This window comes from Liolophura sinensis, chromosome 3, assembly GCF_032854445.1.
Source record: "Liolophura sinensis isolate JHLJ2023 chromosome 3, CUHK_Ljap_v2, whole genome shotgun sequence".
NCBI classification, from domain to species: Eukaryota; Metazoa; Mollusca; class Polyplacophora; order Chitonida; family Chitonidae; genus Liolophura; species Liolophura sinensis.
Window position 1 is genome coordinate 16254459 of NC_088297.1, and position 13480 is coordinate 16267938.

Consider the following 13480-nt stretch of genomic DNA (forward strand, 5'->3'; position numbering starts at 1 on the left):
CACCAAGGCCTCCGGCAAACCGCTTTCGACGGTCTTCTCGATTCAGTCTACACGAAGGCCCACCGTGACGCCAAGACCGGCAAGCGCACCTATGAGCCTTTAACCTTTGACGGCCACACGGCGACGGCGCACAATGTCCACCTGATCCGCTCCCACTCGGTCTTCAGCGGCATCGTCAATATGAAAACCGTCTGAGCCTCGCCGTCTGAGCCTCTCACTTCAACTCTTGCCGAGCTAGTTTTCGGCCGCGATCTATAAGCTGTTTTTTCGTACTTTCATTGATCTCTACGACGTTGAATACCTTACGAGACTTGGTGCGTATCTCCTGCTTCAGATCAGAGTAGTTCTTGAGCTCCTGAACGATTTACTTGAACTCCATGTCTGAAATAACACCATCAGATAATGCCGTAGACACCTGCGCACGGATGCTGTTAAGTTTGGCCTCAGCCAACAGCCGTATATCGTTATGTTTCTTGGCCTTTGCGTGAAGCCGGCGGTTAACGAATTTTCCTGCGACATTTAAGACACCGCAAGCTAGGGCCGCAGCTTCCATGGCCAAGACAGCAGGGGCTGCAATTATCGTTGTGAGTAGCCCCACGCCTGCAACCCCTAGTCCCAAACCGGCCGTGAGCATGGCTGAATCAAGGGCCTTGGCGGCTAAGACACCGCGCCGGTAGTTTTTGTACAAAGCCCGACGGAGATCTCGCTCAGATTCAAGCTGATTCTGTATTTCGCTGATATACTGCAGACGATGGGCGTGTGCCACGCTCTCCGGCGGCGCGGTCGGGGCGTTTTCAACCATAATCATTGGCGCGGTTGGGGCCAAGGGGTGGTCATTCGTAATCGTCGGCGCCGCGCCCTCCGGCTTCAAGGTGTCTTCAGCCAAGATTGATGGGTACAGTCGCCCCATATTGTCCGTCCTACGAATCAATAATGTCGGTAAGCTCTAAGTTATCATTGGGATGACTAACACGAAAGCGGCGAATAGATTTCATCGAGATTGAAAACCCCCCTGTGACGACTCGTATATCCTCAAGAGTGCTCCGGACGACTGGGTCGCCCTGGGCCAGTAATTTGATCATAATTCTGAGCTCCTTTCCATCGTGCTCTGCAGGTCACCTTATTTTCAACCCGGTAATCAAGGTGCAACGGCGTTGAGAGGCCGCGCCAATTATGAGGTCAATGATAAGCACAGATTTAAGGGGTAGTGGTAGGGCGGCCTTAAAATCCGTTTGCGCGGTAAGACGTACGGTCTCTCCCCCTGGCGACGCCCTTAGTACAAAGTGGCCTATTCTGTCCCAATCTAGAAGACAACTGCCTGTTGCTACGTACGACACGAAATGGGCTCCGGAGTTGAAAATTTATTCACATCGACCCCGGTGGCCTGGACCGACATCGGGGTCACCTTCACATCTATGAACCAGTCGGGGTCCCGAGCTCTGGTAAGAACAAAGCGGTCTTCAAGGCGAATTAATGAGAGTTTTTGTTCTTCAATCACCTCAGACGGCGACCTGCGCTCTTGCTCTGCAGAGGATGAGACATCTTGAAGGGAAGCAAACGTGGCAGGTTCTGCTTGCCCCCCCCGTAATCTTTTTGTGGCTGTCCTTGCCACTTTGAAACTGGAAGGCGTAGATTTTACCTTCCTGGCCTTGAAGTTGGAACTCCGACACATCTGCCAAGTCGCTTAAAGACAGGCACGCAGACCTGGGACCGGCTGCGTCCTCCATACTCATTTTATATCTAGGGTGACACTGAGGTTCCCTACATTCATATACTTGCCGTCTTTGTCTAAAAGTGCCACGGTCAAGTGCGTTATATAGTCGGCGCGCAAGGTTTTGTACTGTGGGTTGGGAAATGAAACCGTCTTCCCGCAGTTTATCCCTTCAAAGGTCACGGCGATGGCCCGAAGTAGTGTGGAACTGCCACCGAAACCTGAGGTTATTCTCACGTTGTCTGAGGTGCTCAGTTCATCTAAATGCACAAAGGCTTCTTTTTGTGGGACCAAGTTAGATGGCTTATCACCTTCCACAATCCCCTCTATAGGGATATTCCCGTCGGAGAACCCTAAGATGGGGGCAAGCTCATGGACCATTATGATGGCATTTCTATGGGGGGTAAGTACTAGGCGGCCCGTGGCTTCATTCATTTCCAGAGAAACCCCATGCGGGCGGAATATACCCTTGTCCAGCATACAGACATTGTAGTAGCCCGTCGGCACTTCAACATGTTTGCCATCAAGAAAGAAGCCCGGTCCGAAGGGGATATTCACCCAGTTCGGGTAGAATGTTATCTCGCGAAGGGCTTTTTTAAGGCGGCCGTCGAGGTTGTTAAGGGCATGAGGCAGCGTGTGCTGTGCCCCATTTAGAATGTCAGTTAATGTGATAAACATCTTAGCCATGATGAACAGCGAGGCATACAGGTTCAATAGAGCGGCCACTTACAAGGCCGGGGCATTTCATAGTATCCAAATCCATGCAGAGCAGCTCACGCGATTTGACATCTACATCGATGAAGAGAAGGCCTTTCTGGTCGAGTTCACAGATGTGTTGGCCAAGTACCGGCTGCCAAAGATAAGCAGCGATTCAATTGTTAAGGCCTGGAACACCAATCCTATGCAATTCTGGCAGAACCAAGTGAACTTCGCGGTCTGGTGCTTAACCACGGGCTGTGGAGTATCTGCAAAAGACCATCTTCTCGCCCCCGATCAAGACAGAGCGTGGGCGACATTCAAAAACCACTATGACTAGAGGGCCTATGAGAGGATTTGTAGGGAGTTCCGCGTAGATGCGCACACAGACTGGAGGCGCTGGGGGGTGAATCACGGCCTAGGAGTGGCATATTACTATGTCACGAGAACGGGCTACAGCCCCATTGGCGATGGGACCTTCGATCCAAGCAGGATGTTGTTCTCTAGAAATTCTACAGCGCTCTATGTCGACTACATCGAGCAGGACGCCGAGGAGGCTTGGGCGTCGTTCATTGTCGACAAATCCCAAGGATTCATGCAGCCGGGTGTAGAGCGCCTAAACGATTCCATCCGTACATACGTGTGGGCTCCCAAGCGCAAACAAGGGCGCGTATTCTAGGCACGGGCACAGCTTTCGACGCGCAAAAACAGTTTGCCGTGAACGTTGAAGACGCTATTTCTTCTCCGATCGACCTTCCGTCTGCTATCAAACGCTACCAGGACGTGCTACAGTATGCCGGGAGCTCTGTAGACTTTGTGTATGGCATAGGCCTATATATGGCCTCCAGCGACATGATTCTGCAGATTGGCCATGTGGCGAACTACAACAACAAAATCGTCGTGGCCACAGAGGACCAGAAGCTAGGTGCCAATGAGGGTGTGAACGCTAAAGTGCTGCCCACTTTGCACAAGCGCGCACCTTCCCATGGGATCGTTGATCCACAAGAAAGCGCCCCAGCACCCACTGCGCACAGAGGCAAACAAGAACCCTTATTTCCAAAGCAAAAGAATCATGATGCGGAGAAGACAGCCATCGTCGTCGCTGGGGTTGGTATCGGCTTACTGCTGCTGTGGACTATGCGTTAAATACCTGCGAACAGGCACGAGCATTAGGCCACCTACTGCAACGACTAGAGCCCAGACATTATCGGCCAGCCACCCAGCCGCTTTCCCGAGAAGATTCAGTAGCCAGGACACGATACTGCCAATATTACCCGGAATCGCAGCGGCAGCCTTCCCAGCCAGCTTGCCAAGGGCGCGCGCCAGGGACTGGAGATGCTTTTTCACCCATTCTTTAAGACCGTGCCCGTCGGATAGAGATGGCGTTGACTGGATGCCCCCGCTGGACCCACCAGTCAACGCCAACTTTATCGCTAGCCCCAGTGTCGAGATCGCCATCCCAATTGGCGTGAAAATGGAGACCACGGTTATTCCCTGCTCCCGGAAGAGGGTGCGGACGCGCTTGGCCAGAGTGGTATCCTTGTGTAGGATGCAATCGATCGTCTGCTTGATGCGGCGTATTTGCATGCGCAGGGCTTCACCCGTTAAAGAGGCTGCTTCGAGCCGGGCCACCCTCTTGTCCTCGAGATTCCTTATCCGGTCTGCGATCCGGTGCTGGGAGAATTAATCAGTGGCCTTCTCCAACTTCTTTCTTTGTTTTGCGATGTCCTTATCGGGACTTGACAGCTTGGCAAGGTTATTCGCGTGTTCGCCTTCCGAGGTCTGCAGTGCCTTGTCAAGCCCCTGGAGTTCTCGCATGGGAAGAGGAGGGTCGTTTATCGCTTCAACAGCCCGTTCGACCTCACTATTCGTCAAGCTTGTTTCCAGTGTGTGGACAGCATCATCGGCGTTTTTCGCTGGTTGGCTTAAATCATCAAGCTCTGTGGTATCTGCCGTGCCGGCCCCGGCACCGAGTGCTGAACTCGCTGTCTCCAGGGCTGCAACTGCTGCCGGATGCAACATTGTCTGTTCTCTTCTTTTCCAGTCTATAAAGCCCAGCCCCCCTTCCCCCTTAACAACATCAACCCCTCCTTTATTGGTGACTGTTGAGTGGGCTAGCGGTCCACGTGTTCTTTTGTTGATGATGTCGAGAGTGGGGTGGGCCACGAGTCGCAGACGCCCTTGGACAACCTCAATTTTCATGTAATCGCGAAAGAGTGGGGTAAGGCTGGGATCCGCCTTCGCCAAGGCATTGAAGTAATCATTCACGGCGGCCTGCGTCAGCTCTTGTTGAAGGTTTTTGGCGGCCGCACCCCGGCTTTGTTGCTCGGGAACATCATCACCTGCAAGGAGAGTGGCCTGCTCGTCGTCGATGTTGTTGTCCTCTTGGGCGTCGCCAAACGCCGGATTATCAAAGTCATAGTCTGCCATAATCCTCGTATTGAACATTGCAAGGTATGCCTTCAACACAACAATGGATGCATGCAGACGCAGCCTAAACCCTTTCAGAACACTCCGTAAGCCTTGGGGGGTACAAGGTGTATGGCAGTCCTTGGTCGTCACCAACAACCCGAGTACGATCGACCAGAATCAACAACTCTTGGTCCACTTCCCTAACTTCGGCGCAAATGACGTCATTGTGCCCGGTACTGTGCGCTTGGCCTTCTTGATCACGATCAATTCTTCCGACCCGAACGCCTCAGTGTTCGGGAATCTCGGACGCGCAGTAGTCAAGAAAACCACGATCAGAATCAGCGGGAATGAGGTAATGTCCATCGACGACTCTGATGTGTTTCATTGCTTCGGCCACTTATGGCTGACCAAAAACGAACGGCAGAATGCGGCCTACCAAGGCATTGGCAGCGAAAACATGCTTAAACTTTGAGTCGGAGCGGGTGACGCAAGTGACGACAATACTGGAGAAAATGCCATCGCTAACGCCTTTGGCAGCCGGTTCCACATTGCGCTAGACTTTGAGCTTCTAGATGGCCACATGCCATTCTACCAGAGTGCCTTGGCCGACTGACTGGAGTACGAACTGACGTTCAACAATTACGGCCGGGTCATGCAGGCAACAGACGATGCTGACGCAGCTTACACCATCGACAACATCAGCCTGGAATTCAATATAGTCACCGAAGAGGAGCTTGCTAGACAGATCCGCACCCAGTTTGCCGGGGGCGTCTCCATTCTGTATGATCGCATCCTCTGCCACCAAAAGTTTGTGAAGGACAAGTCTGATACTCTCTGGAACATAAACCTGAACACACCTGCAAGAGCAATGAAAGGCATCCTCATGCTGTTCGAGACTAAAGGAACCCAGTGGAAGAGGAGGTTGGAATCCTTCTACAACCCGAAGATCACCAAAGTAGAAGTCACAATAGAAGGGGTCCGCAATCTGCTGTACAGCCAGGGCATGCGGGCGTACCAGCAATGGGGCGAGGTCCAGCAGCCTCAGGGACCCTGAGGTGGCCAGGGTTGTTAAAGACTTAGGCCTGTGAGATGTCTCCCTGGAAGAGTTCTTGACGCACAAGCACGCCTTCTGGCTTGACCTTTGGCCAAGCAACGATGACGAGCTGCATGGCAGTGGGAGGTGCGTTCTGAACGCCAGCGAGGGGATTACGATACAGGTGACAAAAGAGAGAGAAGCTCCCGGCGTGTTGAACGTATATCTCTATGTGATCATGGCCGCAAAGCCACACATCCAGAATGGTAGATTCGTTAGCGTGCTTTATTGGTGACGCCCACTGTTCGATTATCTGTGGGCAGACAAACTGCAGCAAAACAGTCTTCGTGCTGGACCTGCTTGAGGGCCCTTTCCGCGGTTTCTTTTATCACCTTGTGATCCTGTGCCCCACTCTTAAGCATAACGAGGCGTACCGGCGGCGATGGATACTGTCTGACACTGAGGTCTATTGTTTTGACCCCGGCGAGCGGCTCAACGACTGTCTGAGAGCTTTCTACAGATTGTTCGAGGGGAGCCCACCCTATACATCATCGATGATTGTAGTGCATTAGAGGCGATGAAGAAGAAACAAAAAATGCTGTCATTCATGGCTTTCTCGGGCCGTCATGCAAAGCAAAGCGTCTGGGTCCTCACTCAGAAATACAATGCCGTCCTGAAAGACTTTCGCGAGCAGACAAGGTGCGTGGCTTTATTCCACTGCAAAGATTGGCACTGAATGCCTGGGGGAGAACCACATCATCGAGGCCGAGAGCGAAAAGGCAGAGGTTCGACAGAAGCTCAAGAACAATGACTGATACGCCCACCACATCTAAGATTATCTATTACACGTAGGCGCCCCTATGTCTAATAGACGTATGAAGCATGGATACCGACGAGCTTATAGACGAGATTCTGGGCGCAGAGGAGGAGCCCGGCCGAAGCCAACAGGCTGGCCCCAGCCAACAAGATGATGCACGGCAGCTCAGGGATAGGCTGGCGGCACATGCCAGCTGGCTCCTACCAATCCCACCCGAGAATCGACCAATGCTCATGGCACAGCTTGCCACCGACCCATTTGTTGAACAGGCGCTTAGCAGTGCTAGCTGCTGGCTATACTACTGCTATGGTAAATACTTGGCACCGTTAACCATGGCGCTGACTACTGCTGAGCACTGCTCATTTGAACATCACTACTGTCCTAGAAATGAGCCGTATGATCCACAGGAACATGAGTGCAACGAATCCGGAAGGCCCGAAGAAAGCGGAAGGGGTGACAGCGGATTCTACAAATGACGGCCCTGCGAAGAATCCCAAAAAAGGTGCTGCGGTTCGAGTGGGTGCTGCAGCAAGAAAGGCCAAGGCTGATCAGCTCAAGGATGACCTTCGCGAGGCAAAGGCTGCTTTGCTTGGGGCAGCTTTGGCCTTCAGCGGGAGCAGCTATATGTTTTCGATGCTGAGGAGTTCCGGTGTTGATGAAAAGCGGAGGCGCCATGATCGCGCTGTAGAGCAGCTCTAAACCATCCAAGAAAAATGGGCTTGAAAGCGCACTGAGCGCTTGGACTGGATCAACGATGAACTCCGCCGCCAGGGCCACGCTGTCCAAACGTTCCAGGATGTCGACGCTGCAATCCGCGAGTATTCTAGGGTCACGGGCAAAATTCTTACACGCGATGCACGCAACGCGCTGCTGGGCTCAGAGGACAGCTCTCCTATTTCTATGTGCCTAGTGAAGATCAAAAACACTGCGAGATAACCTTCGTCATCCTGGGAATGTGTGGTTGGGGGTGTGAGTTACGGAATCGCAAAACTCACCAAGTAATCCGAACTGACTGTGCCAGACTCACCATCGAGCTCCTCGCCGTATGGCAGGCACGATCTTACTAGTGAGTTGGTTCTGCGCACGCAAATACACCGCGATAATTAACATCTTTTTTCGTCGCAAATCTGCTAGAATACGTTGATGACAAGGCTAGTAAGGTGTCTGCTCGCCTGGCAAATATCTACTACAGCCCTCGTGGGTACTGGAAGGGTCTCGCGGCCATCCAGAAACTTGTCACTGCGGCTAAAGTCTCCGAACATGTGGTCTGGGCCTGGCTGAAAAAGCACGCTATCTGGCAGATATACTTGCCATGTCCCCGAAAAATACCGAGGCCTATGTTCAATGTTTCCACGCCGAATGACATCCACCAAGCCGATCTTCCATTTCTACCACATGATCGACGAGGCCGGAAGCTGTGTAAGTTTTTGATGTCGTTGTTTTTGATAGATGTTGATGTCGCTTCTCGCTACAAGGAGGCGGAACCTCTGACTACTAAAGATTCCAAAGAAGTCGCTGATGCTCTCTCTCGCATTTTCAAGCGGGGACCTCTGAGATGGCTGAAGCTTTTACCAAGTTGACCCTGGGCGTGAGTTTATGGGTGCAGTGAGCCAACTGCTGGCCAAACACGATGTTACAGTCCGCCGAGTCCGCGTGGATATCCACCGAGACCAAGGCATAGTGGAGCGTTTCAACCGTACTCTGGCTGAGCGGCTCTTTGGACATCAGTACGCCCAGGAGATGCGCCTCCCTCCCGAACACCGGTCTACTAAATGGGTGGCTCGGCTGCCCTATGTTGTGGCCGCTCTGAATAACGAGACAACGAGACTGATCGGTAGAAAGCCGAAAGACGCCATCGGGCAAAAGGGGTGCCCCATAAGCCTTCCTCGACGGTTCCAGGTCGTCCCGTTGGACTTAATGAGCGGAAGATCCGCTAGGGTGTTGGCCTTCGTTATCTCTATCAGCCTGGAGAGCTAGAGGGTGGCTGCCGTCGCGCGACTGATCCTTTGTGGTCTCTAGAGATATATCGGCTGGGGCTCTCTGTCACAAAGCCTAATGAACCCTTGCTGTACTATCTAGACGATACGTCGGATGGCCCGCGACAGGGATTCGTTCGTGAAGAGTTGCTTATAGTGCCTCCCGATACTCAGTTTCCCCCGGATGGGGTTCTATGGCGCTAGTAGTTCCTCAAAGAGGATGTCCATTCCAGCCCATCCTGCGGGTTCCGCATCTCTATGGCCATAAGCCAAGGTGTGGACACCATCTTCGACGATCCAGGGCTTACTATTGAAGGGGGACAGTGAGACCTTATTCAGGTGCTGCCCATAAATATGGTGGCGCTCTGATCGCAGCACGTTCATACCGTGTCGGAAGATCTTCTTGTGAAAGAGGGCCTCTTTGTACTGCTTATGGCGGATGCGCTTTTCCACAACTCCCTTTTTCACGACCTTGGCCTTCTTAATGTTGGCTCCACCTGCCTCTAGAATGGAGTACATCTTGGGACGCACACCAATTTATTCGGCGATCGGCCGCCCTGCGCACTCGTCCTTCATTTTCCCCAAGACCTTGATATTTGCTTCGCTGTGCAGGGGGTGGTCTAGTGGGTAATCTGAGGTGTTGTACAGGTTTGCATTCTCAGCCATATCCCTATAAAGATCCTCAGTCTGAATCTCGAGTAGCAGACTATCCGTGTCAGTGTAGAGGAGCTGGCAGCACTCTCCGTACTGGGCCTTCATGTGCTTGTAGTAGAAGTCATACATCAGGTGCTTGCAGAGATCTAGAATGCTCATGCCCACGTAGATAGGTCGGTTTAGGACTGGACGGGTCTTGTGCATCTGAATTGCTGCAAGGTCATCATCAAATATGTTTGCCCGTGCTAAGCTCGGGCTGGCTATCAAGCGTCGGATCTTGTCGTCTTCTCCAGAGTGCACCACCTTGATGTCCACACGCTTCTGGAGGTTCTCCATGGTTTTTCCGAAGACCGAGTTGTTCATTAGCTTGTACAGGTCCTCCTCGAATTTACTCGCGGCTGTTTTTCAGAGCTCGGTGTTCAGCCTGATATAGGGTTCCATCCAAGGGCTCTGGGCAAATCTCAGGGCCCGGTGAACCTTTGTCAGGCGCATTCCCAGAGATAGATACAGTTGTAGATTCTGGTATTGCAGGACGTACCGTTCCTTGTTGCGGAGGTTGGGGACCAGCTTTTCGACCCCGGTAGGCGCTTTCTTGCCGAGAAGACCGTGCTGATAGTCCGACATCCACCCCCTTCTGCACCACCAGACGCTCCGGGGCTAATGGGTAGCGGTTATGTGCGTTATGTAGGTCGGCCGGATACTTTAGGTCGACCTCGAGGATGTAACCCTCAGGAGTGTCGTGGGGGTGGGTAGCAATTGTTTCACCGAGACGCTGCGCGTCATCTACCCACTGGAAGCCGCCCGTTGGAAGGAACTGACTCATAGCCCAGCCATATAGAGTATTGGCGTCTAGGTATTGGATGTTGCTGTTTGGACTGCGGATTATTGGCTTTGGCGTATCGCTTACTTACCATGGAGATACCCCCTCGCCACCCCTTTTCATTGAAGAGATGTTGGTCATAGTCCGTCAACAGCTCCAGCTCTACCCCGGTCTTCTTGAACAGCGCATCCCACGAGAGACCTGGGCTCGTAAAGTAGTGAGGTGGGCCCAATCCATACTGCTCTAAACAAGTCTTCCGGAAGGCCTCAAACACATCAGCCAATAGGAGCACGTCTGTGCGGCAGTAAACGTCTCGTGTAGTCCCCCAGATTGGTGGAGTCAAATGCCTTCCTTACCTGTTGAGCGTGGATGTAGTCCTCATCTCTAATGCCTGAGACTTTGAGCTTACCGTAGAAAGCCTCTTTGGGTGGGAGGCTGGACTTGTCGAAGCGCTCCCAGGAGTCCATATACTCATAGGAGTAGACACCCTTGGTCATAAGTAGCTTTCGTTTTTCTTCGGCGGGCTCATACCGGGATGTGATGTGGAAAGCCTCAGGTTTGTTGGCCTCAACCAGTTTGTCAAAGGAAATCGGTAAGAATTGAACGCTGTCAATGAAGCGGAGCTGCACGAGCGAGAAGGAGAACTTTTCCGTGTTGTTGGGGATGCAGGAGATGCCGCCCTCCACCTTACTTATGGCTTGCATCAGGAGGTGCCCGTCGTAGCCCCGTAGGTTTTGAGTCTTTTGAGTGCTGCTCTCTGTAGGGCTGGGCGGCGGGCCTTCAAACCTTTTTGGTCAGAGCCTCGAAGTCGGCATATATGATGAACGGAGCCGGTAGCTGTTTGTGGTGGTTCTGGAAGGAGAACTTGTTTTCCCCCTCCTGGGGCATTTCCATTCTCACCGCCGTCTGGCCAATCCCTCGGCATTCCGGCTTATGCGCCTCGAGCAGGTCCTCCCTTGTGTAGCCGTGTAGGCAGCAATCGCAGAAGTGTTTGCAATGGTGTGCCTTACTTACTTGGTATATGGGCCGATTGAGGTCTGTTATCCACGTATAATGGAATTTGCCTGCCTTCTCAATCAGCAGCAGATTGATTCGGGGTGTGTCGCCGGGCTGCTTGCTAAGGCGGTGCACGATCACACCCTTGTCCCACCCGAACACGTTGATGGCGAGGTCGTTCTTTTCCTCCACTTTAGGGATCTGAGAGATGGGCGTGGGGGCGTTGATCCCACCAAAGTCAAGACCATCATTGGTGGGATATTTTGTTGGTCTCTGAGAGTGCCCGGCGGCTGGAAATAAGGCAGACCGAAGTGCCCATCAGAGGCAGTCGTCGTCTTTGTTCTTCACATTGATGACTGCTTCCTTGTTACTCACAGCTGCAGGTAGGGGGATGTAGGACTCGCCTCTCAGCGGTTGATACCTTGTAATGTCAAGCCAGAGTGTTTGCACGCTATTGACAACCCACCCTGACCCTCGCTGTGTCCATTTTTCTAGCACCTCCTGGATGGTGAGGAAGCCTTATCTAGAGCCCCGTCAATGTCACCGACCTCTAGGAGGGCCTCCTGTTTGCTGCGGAGTACTGGGCTGGTATATTCTTCACTGCCATCGGCATGGGCCTTTCGCAGCTGAACCCTGAGGCCTAGTTGGAACTTAACCTCTTTGAGTGCCCGGATCTCTTCTTCTAGCTTCTGGCAAATACTGGCTTGAATTTCTTCTAAGAAGGCTAGTGGGTTCGTCAAAACACCTTCGGGTACTCCCATCTGCCAGACCCGGAGGAGATTCCTTATGGCCCTGCCGGTGTTAATGAATTCTAGTTTCTTTTCACCCTGTATTCCACCTAGCAATTCATCCAACTCCTCGTTACTGAGGAAGTTCTTGTTGTCTTGCCTGAACTTCTCGTTACTTCGGGAGTTCTTGCTGTCTTGCAGCCGCTTGCACTCAGCCACAGCCGTTTTATGCCTGTCGAGGATCCCCTGCAGTTCTTCCAAGGCAATGCAGGACCGTGGGTATTTTTGGCCGCACACCTAGGAGCGTCTCAAACTCCTCCCGTAGTGCTCGCGCTTTGATTGTGCCTCATTGTACGCGTCGATATCCTCATTATACTAATATCATCAACTCTCTAATTGTAAATTTCTATAGCCGCCAGCCGTTTGAACTCGTCCAAGAAAGCCTTGATCCTTCGCTGCCTTTCACGCGTCTGGACCCTATTATATCTGCAGGCCATGCAAAGCCGAAATCGGTTTTTAAGCCCCCAATCACAGCTAATACATGGCTGGGTTCCAAGACCCTTCCGCAGACGGTTTAGGTGAACCCTGCAGTACTTCCCCAGACAACTCTTACCACAGAGCTCCGTGAAGCCGATGGGTAGCCACCGGCAATTATTGTAACCCTTTGGCATGTTGTTGTTGTATACACAATTGGTGTAGAAGCATATCTGAGCAATGGGTATGTCTAATAGAACCCCAGAAGCAGGGAATGGGGGGCTAGGGGGCCTCTATTTGTTCTGGGGAGGGGGGGGGGGGCCCAGGGGAGGGTGGGGCCGAGGGTGGGGCCAATATGCTTATATCTTTTCACGAAATGAGGCTGAGAGCCTCTATTTGTTACCGGGGAGGGCCTAAGGGGAGGGTGGTCCAGAACTCCTATTGCAAATACTACTTAATGAAAAAGCCTAGAATATATAGTGTGATGTGTTCAGTACATTTTCTGTGATTTTTTTTGCTAATTTTTAATGCAAAGTTTGGTCAGACTTTTGTTTTTAAGTTTGTTATTAATCATGGGTACAGAATTGTGCTTAACTCTGTCAGATTTGGATCAGCTGAATCTCATTCTTGGGGTGCTGGGCTCCCCCACCCAGGAAGACCTCAACTGTATCATTAATGAAAAGGTGATTTAGAGACATGAGTCCATTCAAAAGCACTGTAATTCACATCAAGTGTGGAATGTAAAACTGCCTTAAAATAACACTTATGATACACACATTTAAGTTTTTCTGATAATATTAGTTAATTGTTTAGTTGACATTATACAGAAATAAGTTGTGAATGGCATCAGTAACCCTCTTATTGGGCGACGCATTAGCCAAGTTTACTGACACCATACATTTCTGTATCCTGTCACCGAGTGACTTTGTAGCGAATTTATTCTGGCCAAAAAACTCCATCAAATTAAGTGGAAAAGGCTGATGTATCAGCTAATCACTCCAGCCAGGTCCCTTATAACACCTGTACCAAGGGAGATAACCTAGTCATCAGGCGTGTATTTCATCAGATGCAGGATACAGCATGAATCTGTTGCTATGTAATGAAAATGGGAGAATTTTGTGTGATGTGGGATAAGAAATTAATCACCCTGCACAAATACCTAT

General features: G+C 51.7%; 1 protein-coding gene across 1 annotated transcript in view; it reads left to right on the top strand.

Annotated features, from left to right (window-relative positions):
- The window catches only part of LOC135464236 (mitogen-activated protein kinase 1-like), a 79290-nt gene that overhangs the window by 24676 nt on the left and 41134 nt on the right, over positions 1–13480 (top strand). The window contains exon 7 of the mRNA XM_064741741.1: positions 12921–13000. Within this exon, the coding sequence (XP_064597811.1) occupies positions 12921–13000 (80 nt within the window). The remainder of the gene's footprint in view (positions 1–12920; positions 13001–13480) is intronic.